This window comes from Ruditapes philippinarum, unplaced genomic scaffold, assembly GCF_026571515.1.
Source record: "Ruditapes philippinarum isolate M1 unplaced genomic scaffold, ASM2657151v2 ctg4731_1_1_1_1, whole genome shotgun sequence".
NCBI lineage: Eukaryota > Metazoa > Mollusca > Bivalvia > Venerida > Veneridae > Ruditapes > Ruditapes philippinarum.
The window spans coordinates 26,968-43,066 of NW_026860730.1; the positions used below are offsets into that span (position 1 = coordinate 26,968).

At 32.3% G+C, this 16,099-nt stretch overlaps 1 protein-coding gene across 1 annotated transcript; it reads left to right on the forward strand.

Moving 5' to 3' along the window:
* Positions 1 to 592: 592 nt before the first annotated feature.
* LOC132713193 (uncharacterized) lies at positions 593 to 15,363 on the forward strand. Its single transcript, XM_060695679.1, has 16 exons — positions 593 to 692; positions 1,538 to 1,623; positions 3,821 to 4,027; positions 4,413 to 4,649; positions 5,586 to 5,749; positions 6,380 to 6,496; positions 6,865 to 6,973; positions 7,600 to 7,766; positions 8,540 to 8,641; positions 10,774 to 10,848; positions 11,215 to 11,335; positions 11,695 to 11,819; positions 12,653 to 12,719; positions 13,295 to 13,407; positions 13,704 to 13,812; positions 14,513 to 15,363. The coding sequence occupies exons 1-16, from the start codon at positions 676 to 678 to the stop codon at positions 14,656 to 14,658; spliced, it is 1,962 nt and encodes a 653-aa protein (XP_060551662.1). The 5' UTR covers positions 593 to 675; the 3' UTR covers positions 14,659 to 15,363.
* Positions 15,364 to 16,099: the final 736 nt, after the last annotated feature.

Below are 16,099 nucleotides of genomic sequence, written 5' to 3' on the forward strand. Positions count from 1 at the left end.
ATAGATAAAGATTGTGATAATTTGGATGATGTACACATATATAAGATAATTATTAAAATTATCTAAGGCCGGTAAAATAAATCTTTAAATCGACGTCCTGACTTGTATTTATCTGTTAAACCGTTATTTAATACTTTAATCACCAACGTTCATTAAAGTTATTGAAATTTCATACTAATTTAGAGAAAACAATAAGATAGAGCAAACCGACACTGTTTAATTTGGTTTAAAAGTGTAAATAAATAGAGGATATTAAATGAGTGTTGATTCAATACTGAATTTATTGAACGAGTTGTGTAAAAATTATATTATGCAAGTATATTATTTTACTGAATGAATTCAAAATATTAAATATTGCATCTACAAGAATACAATATTTTGTTTTTCACATTACCATCATTAGAACTTTTTACAGTTAAAATAATCATTTTTTTGTTCGTGTAACATTTAACACTATGTTTATATAACGCAAATGACGTCACGTCAAAATTTATGCATGACGTTCAATAGCGCTTTTACGGGGTCGTGAAATCGGCACGGGTATATGATACAACCTTTTTAATTATGACTAGCAACCCATAAAAGTTTCTATTTGGCCTTAATTTTGATGATTAAAAAGAATTAGTACGTATAACTTTATGTAAGGCGTTCCTCGCAAAGGTTTAACGTTTTAAGATGGCGGACAAATATTTGTAAGTAATTTCTTATTTCTTCCCAAATGTTTTCACAATAAGTTTCTTTCCTTATACTCTCCGCCGTATCTTTCACTCATGTTTGTTTATATCTCATATTAACGGTTATTCTTTGATTTTCTTGAACGATACGATCATATATCAATAGTAACTATATACATGTAAAGTGGTCGTCTAAAAACTAGCACGGCTCTCATTCTAAAATAAACCCATTTTTGGATTTCAAAAGTTACTTTAATCACATCAAAGACAAATTTTAACAAGTTCTGAAACATTTTCGTTGGAAGCGTCATCCAATTGACGTTTTCGCATTTTCCCAGCATTTAGTATACACTTTTCTGTACAATGTAGCTATATTCTTGCTTGGCACAACTTCTTTTATGCATATAGTCAGTTTTGTTACTTTACTGTACACGCCTCATCTTAGGCCCAACTTCTTTACTTTGTGATATATTTCTCCTACCTTTTCTGTCTGTTTGTATGTGGTTTGTGTAGATCCGTCCGCCAATTAATGCACTATATGCAGATTTTGCTGTCGAACACGGACCCCGGATTTATCACCAGTCATTCCCTTAAAGGCTTAATTTTGAAACACAAAGTGGTGATAACTTGCCACCATGCAATGTCCGCGGGGTACAAGCCAAACATAGGAATTTTGAGCCAAAAGTAGGTGCCCAATACGGTGCCTAATGAGAATTTAAAACATATATGAAACCAGAGATAATATTTAAAAGGAGATGTAGCCCTGAAAAGGGCTGTAGGTGCCAAGCACAATTCAATTTAACACATAAGTTTCAATGAAATTTATATTACCATATCTCTGGAAAAATTGTCTTTATTTTCAGGGTATTTGTTGTGGCACTATGTTTTGGGCATATACATGGACAGATGGACACGTCCGTCTGTACGGGAGAAACCCCTGGCGCAAATGGTGATTATAGAGTTTTAGTAACTTGCAATGTTTTGTAATGAATTTCACGAACAGAATTAATGTCCACAGTCATATTTTGAAAAGGGCTTGATTAAAACCAATTATGGGTACAAAATAACAAAGTTAAGCAGCACGCTTGCAGAACTGTGTTTATGTTTAGAATAATCTACAAAATATTTCAAAAAAGGGTAGTAATATAAAGAAATATCGTCAATGAGTTTTAACACGCATAAGGAGAATCTGCCTTACTATGAATCTGTAAAATGACACATTGCCATGTGAACAATGAATTGGCTATATACCATGGCAGAATAGATATATCCCATGGCAAAATAGCTTTATCTCATGGCAAAATAGCTTTATCCCATGGCAACTGCCATTTTACCATAGCAAATATAAAACTTCAAATACATGATTTTTTATAAATAAAGATAGAAAAAAAACATGCAAATGTTTAAATCTATAGATTATTTTAATAATTTAGACCGTATTAATTTTTAAAGCCCAGAACTGAATCTGAAAGAATGAACACTATAAAGTGTGACTTTATCGATCTTTCGCAAATACCTGTATACAGATACAGTCTATTTTGATTTTAGTGGGTTTTTTTACTAGTGTTGTTGTTGTTGTTTACCTCTTGTTAATATTTAAGTACTTACAAGGGAGACAACACAATCGGTAATTTAAGTATTTACCGGGGAGACAACGCAATCGGATATTTAAGTACTTACAGGGGAGATAACACAATCTGTTATTTAAGTAATAGAACATGTAGAAAGAGCACCGAAACACGAGGTTATCTGATTTGTACGAGGCGGCGTAGCCCCCGAGTATTAATCAGATTACCGAGTGTTTTGGTGTTCTTTCTCTTTTGTATCATAGTCAAACATAAAAACACGTTCCCTGTTGTCACAATATGAAACCCCGGCAAAAATGAACCAATGAACGAACATCTGAATATGATATTTCTGTCGCTTTCCCTTTCTCTGCCATCGAAATATGTAAACCCCAGCAAAAATGATCCAATCAATGGGCGTGCTCTGGAGTGCGGGTAACTAATACCCGCACTCCAGTTAATGCACTGTGAATGTATATGTATACGATTTAACCCTGACACATTTTCAACAGAAAGGTCTCCAAACTATGATACAAGTATTAATAGGGGAGTCAGAACAATCGGTTATTTAAGTATTAAAAGGGGAGACAACACAATAGGTTATTTAGATATTAATAGGGGAGACAACACAATCGGGTTTTTTTGTATTAACAGGGGAGACAACACAATCGGTTACTTAAGTATTAACAGGGAGACAACACAATAGGTTATTTAAGTATTAACAGGGGACAACACAATCGGTTAATTAAGTATTAATATGGGAGACAACACAATATGTTTTTAAGTACTAACAGGGGAGACAACACAATCGGTTATTTAAGTATTTACAGGAAAAACAACACAATCTGTTTTTAAGTACTAACAGGGGAGACAACACAATCGGTTATTTAAGTATTAACAGGAAAAACAACACAATTTTTTATTTAAGTACAAACAGGGGAGACAACACAATTGGTTATTTTATCACTAGCATGGGTTGACAATATAGTTGGTAATTTAAGTTCTAACAGGGTAGACAACACAATCGATAATTTTAGTACTTACAGGGGAGACAACACAATCGTTTATTTAAGTGTTGACAGCGTAGACAACACAATTGATAATTTAGATATGTACAGAGGAGACAATATAATCGGTTATTTAAGTTTGTACAGGGGAGACAACATAATCGGTAATTTAAATATCTCACGCAATGATCTCCCTTATCAGTACAGAAATCTCTGCCATCACAAACATTTTATCAATATTTTGATATTTTATATATTTTTTAGCTTTTGAGTTCATTTTTCATTACTTTGCACACTTTTGATACTTTTTTGATAAACTATAACGAACGTAGGTACGAAAAGTTAAAAATAAAACAGAAAGTGAAAATGACGTTAGATTTTCCTATTTTACGGTCGGTATTTACATTTGAATTTCGACGTTACGTCATGTTACTTTCATCATGATGTGACATCTGCAAGGCAGTGATTACAATCTGCAAAAGGGAGGTAATCATCGAGAGGAGTTTGCAGTAATTAAAGTACGTACAGAAGAGACAATGCATTGTTTTTCTATACTCTTAACGTTATTTTTCAGACCCACCCGGACCCCCGTCACTTCCGGACGCGTTCGAGGTTCATGTAGAGGTTAACATTTTCAACCGGAACTACACGGAAGACTTCCATGTGTGGTACAACAAGACAATGAACCAAGTTGTTACACATACAACGAACGCGGGTAACAGGTTTGAGCAGCTGTACAGATTCGACACCAATGAATACTACTACGTTAATCGCGACACTGGTACGCTAGTTTTTGTTTTGTCTATTGTTGTTGTTGTTGTTCTTGTTGTTATTTTGTATATTTTTGTTGTTTTGTTTTTGGGGTTTTTTTTGTTGTTGTTTTGTTGGGGTTTTTTTTCTGTGTTTATTTTTTTTTGGGGGGGGGGGGGCGGGGGGTATTTACTTATTTTTTTGTTTGTTTTATTTTGTTTGTTTTTTTGTTTTGTCTATTGTTTTTGTTGTTGTTTTTGCTGTTGTTATTGTTGTGGCTTTTGGGGGGTTTTTTTCTTATTTTTTTGTTCAGTGTTTTGTTGATGTTGTTGTTGTTGTTTTTGTTTTCTTATCTTTTTTATTTATTTATTTTATTTTTATTATTTTTGATAAACTGTTTGATTTGGTGTTTAAAGGTATTTGTACAGTGACCCCTATCAACTCGGCCAGACGGGCTTTCCTCTTTGCCATGACAAACGCTGGGGTATCCACGATAAGGACTCCAAATCAGTTCCTACGTTTCAACATGACCGGTGTACGTGAAAAATGGATCAATCAAACGGTGGTGCGAGGTATCAAATGCAATATGTGGCGGTCATGCTATTATAACGCTAAGAGGAATTCCACAATGGCAGTCGATTGGTATTTTAGCGGTAATGTATACCATTTGCATATTGACGTTCAAAATTATGAAAAAGGGCGGGGGGCACTGTAAGGCAATGAAAATAAATTAAATAGATTACAACAAAATTCCCACCCCCTACCCCCAAAGCACCGGCGTAAACAGTATTCAGCTCCCAACATGGAATTATTGGGTTTAATGATGGCGAAGATTTAGACTGAGATGATTCAAAGACTTGCTCCGATCGACAAAAATAGCTTTATTAAACACAGGCTTCGAACCCAACTGTTTTGCAAAAGTACATGATATACGTATATTATTTAGGAGCGGATTTTTCATGAAAACAAATATATATTGCGGCGTGGCCGAGTGGTTAACACATCGAACTAGTGATTTAAGGCTGGCTGGGTTTAAACCCCGTCAGAGGCAAACCATTGCTTCCAGGATAAAGAAACTTTACACTCATTGCCCAGTACACTTATTGGTTCAAGGAACGGTTTCAAGAACGTTTCCATGTGCTAATAATTATTATAACACAGTCTAGTATTCATGCACGTATAAAAGAGCTTGAATCTATCATTATCTCTTTTGAATATACTCCCTCAAACAGTCTTCATGTTTGTTTGGGTTTTTGGGGGGTATTGGGGTATAAACAAATTTCAAAAATAAAACAAAAACCGTCTTCTTTTAATCCCCAGCGGAAATGAACAGTGATTGTACTAGTTTAACACTGATTGAGACTTAACAATTTTTTTTTTTTTTTTTTTTTTCATTTTTTTAAACGGACTTTCCCTATTTTTAATTCGGAACAGTCCATTCAAAGTTTTAGGGAATTCAAATTCAAAACAAACCAACTGAGCTACCATCAGGGAACGTATGTGCAGACTTCTATGCTCTATACTGGTATAAATAAAATACGGAATGTGCCGATGATTAACGATGATTAACGAACAGATGATATTTTCAGTTCCTGGCTGGATGAATGCAAAGTTGTCGGATCAAATTCCGGTTCGAGCTCATGTTTTTGGGAATGCCGTTATGAAAAATGGACAAAAGCGCAAATTCGACCACATGTACGAATTTTCTTATCTTGACCTACAACCACAAGGTGTTCATCTGTACGATCTACAGGTACGAATTCGACTCATAAAATTGCATTTGATACGATTTGAATTTTCTATTTACAGGGCTAGCTCGTATTAAGTATATAGAATTAGATAATATGCTTCATACATACTATATATGTTTGTCGAGTCCGTTTCCATAATAAAGCTTGAATTAGTGTCGCACAAGGAAGCATGACCCTGTTTCGAAAGGGATTTAAACGTACCATTCCACTGTTGACAGGGAAGCACAACTTTCACTCTCTTTTACAAATCATTTGCCAATTTGCAATCGTCAATTCATGAATGAAGGTGCAATTATAAAGTCGTAAAGCTGAAATTGTGAATTCGTAAAGCTCAAATTGTGAATTCGTGAAGTTGAAATCGTGAATTCATGAACTTGTGAAGGAGTAAAGCTCACATTGTGAATTATTGAAGCTGAAATCATGATTTCTTCAATTACGTAAGTTGAAAACGTGAATTCACGAAGTTAAAATTGTGATTTCATGAATATGAAATCGGGAATTTATGTTGTTGAAATGTCTCCACCGGTCTGCCGTAACAATCAGTTCATATGTTTGATTATTTATTTAAGATATTTTCTTCCAATATGTTGAAAAATAATTTCACGATTATTTTCTTTTATCGTTTTTTTTAGACACCAACCGGTGTGTATTGTCCCCGTGCAAAGAATACCAAAGCATTGCCTGTCCCATCGTCTGCCTTCCATTTTACATCCGAAATCATATACGGCCAGTCTATTTCGAGAATAAAGGTAACTTGAATTTCTTTGCATCTATATTTAACATCATATACATGTATAATATTCTTTTACGGTAAAAAACGACACTTGATTACTAAAAATACATTTTTTACTTTGGAAAAATGTAATAAGTTTGCATCAAAAGTACAACGGCTTGTTTGATTGGCTAGAATCACCTTTTTTCTCAAGATATGACGTCATTTTATTAAAGATAAACTTCATAACCAAACGATATTTCTCATTTATTGAACGTATTTACGTTATGTTTATACTCGTATTTTCAATCGATCGAATTAAATGAACTTCTTGTGTGATATTTTATATCCGGTTTGATCATTACTATTTCCGGGTGGAACTTATCTATTTCCGGTTAAATTTAGGAATATTTCGACTTCGATCTTAACCTTGTTCGATACGACTACGACCCAATTGGATCCGAAAAGAAATTTGGTTCCCTACCCCTGACGCAAGTTCATGATTTTAGTACAGGTAAAGTGGCATAAACCTTTCACCAACTTATAAATCGCACCTTCTCCACGTATACGACGTATTAGAATTAGCGTACCCCACCAATGCACCCACATACCCTTATGTTAAACGCACCCAAGTTACATACAGACTTTCCGTTTGCTTGCATAAGTATAACCATTTATATTGTGTCATTTAAATTTAATCATCATAAGCTTTCTAAAAAGAAAGTAGTGAATCAAGATGACTAAATAGTTATAGCACTGCATAATTTCAAACGCGTTAGGCAATCTGATTAAAATCAGCTCCTAAATAACGCTTTCTTCTCATAAGGATCTGATGACTACCAATTTGTTGTCACCGGTTCAGCCAATCATCGGCGAGCTTTCACAGTTTTGAAAGCGAGGCGGTTTTTTTTTTTTAATCTCAACCGCTGAAAAAAAACAATACACGATTTCCAGTCTATCTTTAGTTTTATTGTTTCAAATTACTTCAAACATTTTTTATTTTCTAACAAAAATCATATATATGTTTTATTTCCACGGACAAAGATATTTTTGAAAAATATATTTATTGATTTCAGCTACCTAATGCTAATTGAATATCCTTTGATAATTGATTCATATGTTATAATTTTTATTTTCAAGGCGTGGCCTACGTCATTGACCAATTGCGTGGCAACTGTACAGCGACACCTATCAGCGGCACCGGATTTGACGTCAGAAAAAACGCAAATGACCCTTCACATGTGAGAATTCGAACTTCGAAGGAGTTTTTCTATTTTGACAAGGCCTCATACATGTACGAAGGAAGGGTGAGCATGCAATTATGCAAGTCTAATTTATAGTTCCACCTCAAGTGGGCGTGACTCCATTTCCATTTCCTTGCAGGGTGAACATGCAATTATGCAAATTACATTTAATTTTTAGTAAGAGGGCGTGACTTGTCTATTTTTCCTGAAAGGAGGGCATGCAGTTATGCAAATTTGATTAATAGTCCTGCCTCTTTTACCAGGAGGGCGTGATTTTTAATGAATATTTTATTGCCGTCCTGCCGACTGGAGAACAAATGAGTGATAATATGTTTAAGATAAAGGAGTAATGATACAAGCAAGAACAACAACAATTTAACTATATAACATGCTTCAAAGCATTATTATCTTCGAATGATTAAATATAAACAATGTCTCGTAGGAACAGTATGTTACTTATCTAACGAAAACTTTCGAAAATTAACGATTGGTATCAAACTGACTTAACCACTTATTACACTAACATTAAAGTCAGGGGTTCTTTTTTTCGACACAATAATTTCCACTAAAACTTCTTAAAGTATTTTGGTTAATCTTTGACACTAGTGACAAAATGGTGGAATGTTGTAAAATTAGATATGTCTTTTTTCTTGCCATCTTTTTCAAAATACAGCCCTACAAATTTAACGAAACATTTTTACAAAACTTTTGCCTGAAAAAAAAACATGAAATGATAAGTGCGTAGGTTTATAAAGATTCAAATTATGTTTTTCAAATTATAGACTGACACTTTTTTAAAAATATGTTATTGTACAGAAAAATTGACTTATTTTTAGAGAGTTGTACGGGGTATAAACAGTGACGTATGGATCAGCCAAAGAAATGATTGGCCGGTACCTGGCTCTTCAAACTCGACATGGGAGTGGTATTTTGCTACGGTAAGTTGTTTAGCCGATCGTTTTGGTGTTCGGAAGGTAGCTACCGTAAGTTTAGGAAGCGTCATCTGGTTCTAGGGACGACTTAAAACTCCTCACAGTGATTACCTACCTTTACAGATTATAATCACGGATTAAACTCAATACAGGATTTGAGCAGAACCTGTAGACGCTTGCAGAAATCACGGATTTATATTACATATAAACCCGTGCAGAAATCATGATCACTAAAAAGACAAATATCGTTTTTTTCGCCTATTTTTACATTTTTCATTCATTATTATACATAAATCGGTGTGAAAAGATGAATTAGACGTTTTAAATTCATTCCGTTGGGTGACAAGGCAAGATTTTAGCATTTTATCATTTAAGCGTTTTGTCCGGTATATACCGGAATACGGTATTTAGTGTGTTGCTCCAATCCTTTTTTAGTCTCACTTATAATCACTGCCTTCACAGACGTCACATGATGATAAAAGTCACATGACGTAACGTCGAAAATCAAAAATAAACATCGACCGTTACCTAGAAAATCTAACGTCATTTTTCTCTTTCTGTTTTATTTTTACCTGTTCGTTTATTTTATCAAAAATTATCAAAAGTATACAAAATAACGGAAAATAAATTCAAAAGCTAAAAAACATAAAATATATCAAAATATCGTCTCGGTAGAAAATAATCGCATAATTTTAAAATTATTTCTAAATATTCATATAACATTGTATTTATTTATTTATTTATTCATAAACATTGTTAAATAAATGTGAGAAAACTTATCTGATAGATAAAAGCAGTAGATAAAACATTTTTTGAAAAAATATAGTATATCAGAAATTCTGATATATCGGGACCTTGGTGCATAGATCTAAGCCGAAGAATTAAGGGGAGATCACTGCGTGGAGATTAATTTGGGGCGTCTTAAGTAGTTTCGAAAAGTACGTTGTTAAACGGGTGCTGGATGGGGGCGTGAAATATCTTCAAGTTTCTGAAATCACCTACACTTAACATACATCGATATGTGAACAGTGTGTGCCAAATCTTAAATTTGGAACAATATATTCATGTTTTCAAAGGATTTCAAATTTTAACAAGATAAAGAATAAATAAGCTACCAAGAGTACAACAGACTTAAGTCTAGTTTAGCTTCTTACTTTTATCACTTGTGGTTCCAGCATATTTTATATTGATTTGTGTATTGATTTTTGTATTGATTTTTGTATTGATTTTTGTATTGATTTTATAATGATCTTTTTTATAAATTTTTGTATTGATTTCCTATTGTTTTTATTGATTTTATATGTATTTTGTATCGATTTCCTACTGTTTTTATTGATTTTATATGTATTTTTTGTATTGATTTCCTATTGTTTTTATTGATTTTATATATTATTTTGTATTGATTTCCTATTGTTTTTATTGAATTTATATGTATTTTTGTATTGATTTCCTATTGTCTTTATTGATTTTATATGTATTTTTTGTATTGATTTCCTATTGTTTTTATTGATTCTATATGTATTTTTGTATTGATTTCCTATTGTGTTTATTGATTTTATATATGTATTTATTGCATTGATTTCCTATTGTTTTTATTGATTTTATATGTATATGTATTTTTTGTATTGATTTTTTATTGTTTTTATTGATTTTATATGTATTTTTTGTATTGATTCCCTATTGTTTTTATTGATTTTATATGTATTTTTTGTATTGATTTCCTATTGTTTTTATTGATTTTTTATGTTTTTTTTGTATTGATTTCCTATTGTTTTTATTGATTTTATATGTATTTTCTGTATTGATTTCCTATTATTTTTTATTGATTTTATATGTATTTTTGTATTGATTTTTGTATTGAATTCATATAAATCCTTGTATTAATATTTTATTGATTTGATATTGATTTTTTGTACTGATTTTCGTGATGACCTCATATTCATTTTGTGTTTCTTTCATCATTTCATATTGATTATTGGTTTCATATTGAATTGATTTTTGTATTAGTTTCATATTAAATTGATTTCAAATTTATTTTGTATAGGTATTTTATTGATTTTTTGTTGTTTTTGTTTGTTTTGTTTTTTAATTTTGTATTGATTTTAATATTGATTATTATATTAATCTTTGTATTTCAGCCTAACTATACAGAGATGTTGTTACAGAAACCGTCGTTTGGAATTCCAGTTAGAATGGTGTTGGACGCAGGCTTAGTAAGTGAAAATTGTTTACAACATTGTCTTTCGTCTCAAAATGTTTACAGGCACATTTAGCCACAAAAATTATTACATTTTTTTCGTTTAAAGAAAAGATAAAAATCTGGTTTTATATTCAAACTTTTGATATTTTTTTAGCCTATGATAGCACGTTTTCTTTAAAATGATTTTGGCCGGAATGAGAGAGTGTTTCTCACAAAGTCAGCAAAACATAATGAAAGTAAAAATATTCCGTGTTTCAGGCATATTTAATTCATTCAATTAACTCTACCGTATTATTGTACGGAAATGTCCGAAAATTACCAATTGGCACAAATCTCATGCTCGGATTTTAACGGAAAACACCGACAATTTTTCTTTCAGGGTCAGCACTATATATATAATATTTACGATTATGACGAAAGACGTCCTTCAATCTGGTCGTACGATATCAGTAACTGTTTCAACTACACTGAGCGGAAAGATTTCTCTTTCAAATTACCAGGTTTGTATGACGTCACTTCCTGTTACACTTTGCGTCAATTACGCACGTGCATTTTGTATATTCAATTGATTCCCTCTAGAGATATCAACATAATGGTAAATTTCAACAAATATTCATTGTATAACAAGCATATGGCTCTACGCTGTGTATCCTGGAAATAATCCAAATTGTTACTGACTATCTTAAGTTTAAACAGGCAATTTGTATCACTCAAAAAAATTATTAAAAAAAACACTTAATTAATTTAACTGTAACGGATAGCGACGAAATAATTATGGCGACGTTCCATGATTATATAATATGTAAATATCTTTAGCCGTTACCGGAAGTTGACTATTAACCGGAAGTGAATTTTTCAGGAAACTTCAGGAAGTTGGTGAGTGGTGACATGGAGATATTCCGGTACGGCGTACTCAAAGCAATTATTGCCGCTGGTTCTGTCAACAAATTACAGCTCTCATCTCTCCGCATTTACAATATTAAGGTAAGTCTAAGATATACATTTTTTGTTTTCTTGAAAAAAAAGTAAATTGCTTCTGAAAGCATAGAGTTGGCACAAACACTTGGTGCGTTGAGCTCAAAACGCATTTAAGTTCCAAATTAAATGTAGATTTGTCAATCCTAGCGCATGAACTTATCATATATATGGAAAAAAACTTAATCTAAACCGTTTTTGAAATCCATATTTCAACGTCTATTTTTATATACAAGATTAAAACATTCGCACACCTACCGTCAGAATCCTTATGTATCTTATTCCAATTCCAATATTTTCATATAATGCTTAAGTCCATCGACACAGAAAATATAATCTCCACGATGATTATCAGTTTTAAACAACGACATCTATGTAAACAACGCAACAGGCGAAATAAACATTAGCATTATCATCGTTTTACTCCATTTACAAAATCTTTCGACAAATTCAACATTTGCTCCCTGCTTTGCCGTATTCAAATGTGCCGCGCTTTGAAAGTGAAAACCAGTCTGTCTATAGTCGGTGTCATCCGGTAATATGTTGGTTCCCATATTCAAAGCGCGGGAATTAAAATGCGTTTTCAGCTCCACACCCCAAGTGTTTGTGAGAATGGAGATAACATTATATATGTCTCTGATATAATGGGGAACTTTACAGTAGCATACTTCTATGTTAAGAACATTCATTTCCTCCGAAAGAAGAGTACGTTCTTCTAACAGAATGCTCGTGACTATTCGTCAAATTTCGGATCATATTTTTTTTAAGGAAGAGGGGATGGCATTTTGCACAATGAATTAAAATATGATTAATTTCTTGTTATATATATATATATATTACAGATTGATTTTGCCGACAACAATGATATTATCGTGCAATTTACTCTATTGGACAAAGCCCCTCAAATTGGTAACTGATCTGTTTATTTATGTTTACAAGATATACATGTATATATGCACATTATGCCTTGAAAACGAAAAAAAAATCCTGTTTAGTAAAAGGAAAACTGAGTTTTATAATGTCTGAATAATGCTTACATTTGAGCATGTAAGATGTGTGTCTTTTTATGAATGTTAATTATATTTGTCAAGTATAACAAAAATGCGATCAAAATAGTATCTTCTCTTTAATACAAAAACGAAAAAAACTATAACTTAACTAATTGCCAAAAGCGACGATAAAAAAGAGTTCAGGTCATTGGCCAATTAGTACCCTTTTTGAATACTTTTAGAGTATATCATAAAATAAAAAACTTTTAAGTAATAAAGATAAACACGCATGTTTATAATATAATTGGTCTTTAATGAATGTTCAAATTTGCTGTTAAAGGAGCATACCATTTCTTTAGGGCCTATACGTGAAAAACATTTAATATCACTATTCGAAATTTATTTACCGCTAATAATTACAGACCTTCATTGCAATATTTATTTTATGTTCTTAACCCTTGTATATGAAGGTTTGTGAATATACCTTTTTTTCAGGTGACGTCAGTAATCCCAAACAGGAGAACAGCCTCCCTGTGGTTGCCAAGGCCATTTCCGGTGCTATAAATAGCGGTCAACTTATTGTTAGCTTGCAGCTTCCTTCAGCAACGGTTTGTTTTATTTTAGAAAATGATTATACAACGTGCTTTCGTTTAATTATTCTTGCAGAGCTATTTATGAAGAATTTGTATGACAACATTATCGTTTTTTTGTAGATAGGTCAATAATTTGTCAAATTTTGAATCGCTTTGGGGCGGAAATTATTACGTACATGTATTGTAGTCGCGTAACATTCGGTATTCATTGTATTTTTCATAGACACTAATTTGAAGCAAAAAACTGTCAGTTATCTTTATTCAGTTTTACAACTTTGCTACACATTTTAAATGTTTCCTTATTTTAATAGGCTAACATGGTAGCCAAAAAATATTCACTGACTCCTGGCCGGATTGTGAAAGATGCATACTATAAGCAAACAAAACAGGGCAGCACCACAACAACCGGTGTTTCAGGTGGTAAGCATTTTAGTCACATTCATTTGGTCCCATGACTTAAACACGTACTAAGTAATCCAGACAGAGATGGGTAAATTCATTAAAATCTACTTTTTGAGTGGATAGTTTGCAATCAATTATTACAAGTTTAAAGTAGCACAGAAGATCGAAATATGTTCAGGGAAATGAAGATGAACTTGAATTTTAAGGTTGAATTTTAATTAAACAATGACTTGGATAAACCTGCAAATTTATCAATCTGTTCGACATATAGCATGTTTTCGTTTTCGTTTGGGATTGTTTTGTTTTGTTTGTTTTGGTGCGTGGGGTTCTTCTTCTTTTTTCTTTTTGATTTTTCTTCTTTTCTTCCGTTTGTTCTTTTTTTCTCGAAGGCTTCAATTCCGGTCTCTATGCTTTTTAAATATAGTTACCTTTCAGAAATGCGTGAATAATCTGTTTTCTTTTAACTGTTTTATGCTTGATTTCTTAAATCATTTCAAACAAAGATCTGATGTTATAAAGAACATGTGTGTGTTTTAGTAAATAATGACTTAACATCAATTTAAAGAGCTTTGAGTTCGTTGAAATATCGGAAAGCTCTCACATAATAATTGGATTTTGTTTAATTTATATGAATTATCATTTATACTTCGCAGTGTATTTTGAAAATGAAAATTTTTTTATGAATAAAAAGGTCTTCATCATCTTTTTTTTATTACAGGAGTAATGGCGGGAATGGGCGTGGCTTTGTTAGTAGTTTTCTTCATCGTAGGCGTGGCCGCAACATACTTCTACTATAGAAAACAAGGCGGGGCTTTTGGACCAAAAAGTTTCGCACCGGAGGATATTACAAGTAGTGACGCATAATCATCTTAACAACGTTACAACGTCATTGTGAGACGTCATTTACAATGCCGTTAGTGTGTTTCGTCATAAAGAAATGAATGAAGTTTTGATTTTTACATGTTTAAGTAACGTAACTTAGAAAAGTGCGTTGCATTTTAAATGTTTAGCCGGTGATAAAAGGGTACGAAGCTGTGATTACTATTATATATATGTGGTCAAAAACAAAACTGTTTGTCTGCATACCAAAGAAAGCGAATTTGAAAGAATGGTGTTGTCTAATTTTGAAGAAACTGAGTATGCCTCTGTGCAGATTCATCGTTCAAGTCGCTGTTATGGAACTTGCAGTTCAATGACCCTCTATATGACGCTAGACTCTTTAAAAGAGCAGTATGTATATTATTTCTCTCCAAAGTTTAGATTTTACAATTTATTCTGCCTTCTGGTGTGGCACCTTAGAGGAACAACCAAAATCTTCCAAGCCGGGAGGCTCTGCAGGGGTTCTTTTGTAATGCATACATGTATTTTATCAGGAAATGTTTTATTCTAATAAACTTATTTATACATATGCGTTAAATAACAATGACATTCTTTCTTAAAGGTTCTTTTTGCTTAATGACTATAATTGTATGAAAATAGGATTATACCGTTTCTTCGATTTTCTTCCCGTACATTTTACAGCTTTATACACTTCAGTTTTTAAAAATGACATTCTTTCTTAAAGGTTCTTTTTGCTTAATGACTATAATTGTATGAAAATAGGATTATACCGTTTCTTCGATTTTCTTCCCGTACATTTTACAGCTTTATACACTTCAGTTTTTAAAAATGACATTCTTTCTTAAAGGTTCTTTTTGCTTAATGACTATAATTGTATGAAAATAGGATTATACCGTTTCTTCGATTTTCTTCCCGTACATTTTATAGCTTTATACACTTCAGTTTTGAAATATCTTTTCCCCACATAGATTTTTTCCCTCCTGCAGGTCTTTTCTTATAAAATTTACGCTTAAAGATAAGATTATTGCTTTTTACATGTTTTGTCAATTATATTATAATTTTAGAAATACTGACTCTCAAAATGTTTGCAAATTGGGAAAAGGGAGGTCATTTCTCTTTCTTTTTTACATCAGGAAAAATTTATAAAAAGACATGTAATGATGAAAAAAAAGTTAATATAACAAAATAAGGTCGCTTACTGGTGTAATGCATACAACTTCTTATTTGTTTTCTGTTAAAGCTGCATGCCTCCATGTGAGCAAAAATAACATAAAAACACAAACTTAAGAAAAATGAACTAGGATTTCAAAAACAATATATAGATGATTCAAGATTCAAGAAATAGTTTGCATGTTTGTGCAATTAATGACCGGTTTTTCAGAATTTATCACCGTATTTCTACTTGCGAGACTAACGCAGTCAATCGCTATTTTTGTATATTTTCGCCTCATTTTTGGGTAATTGA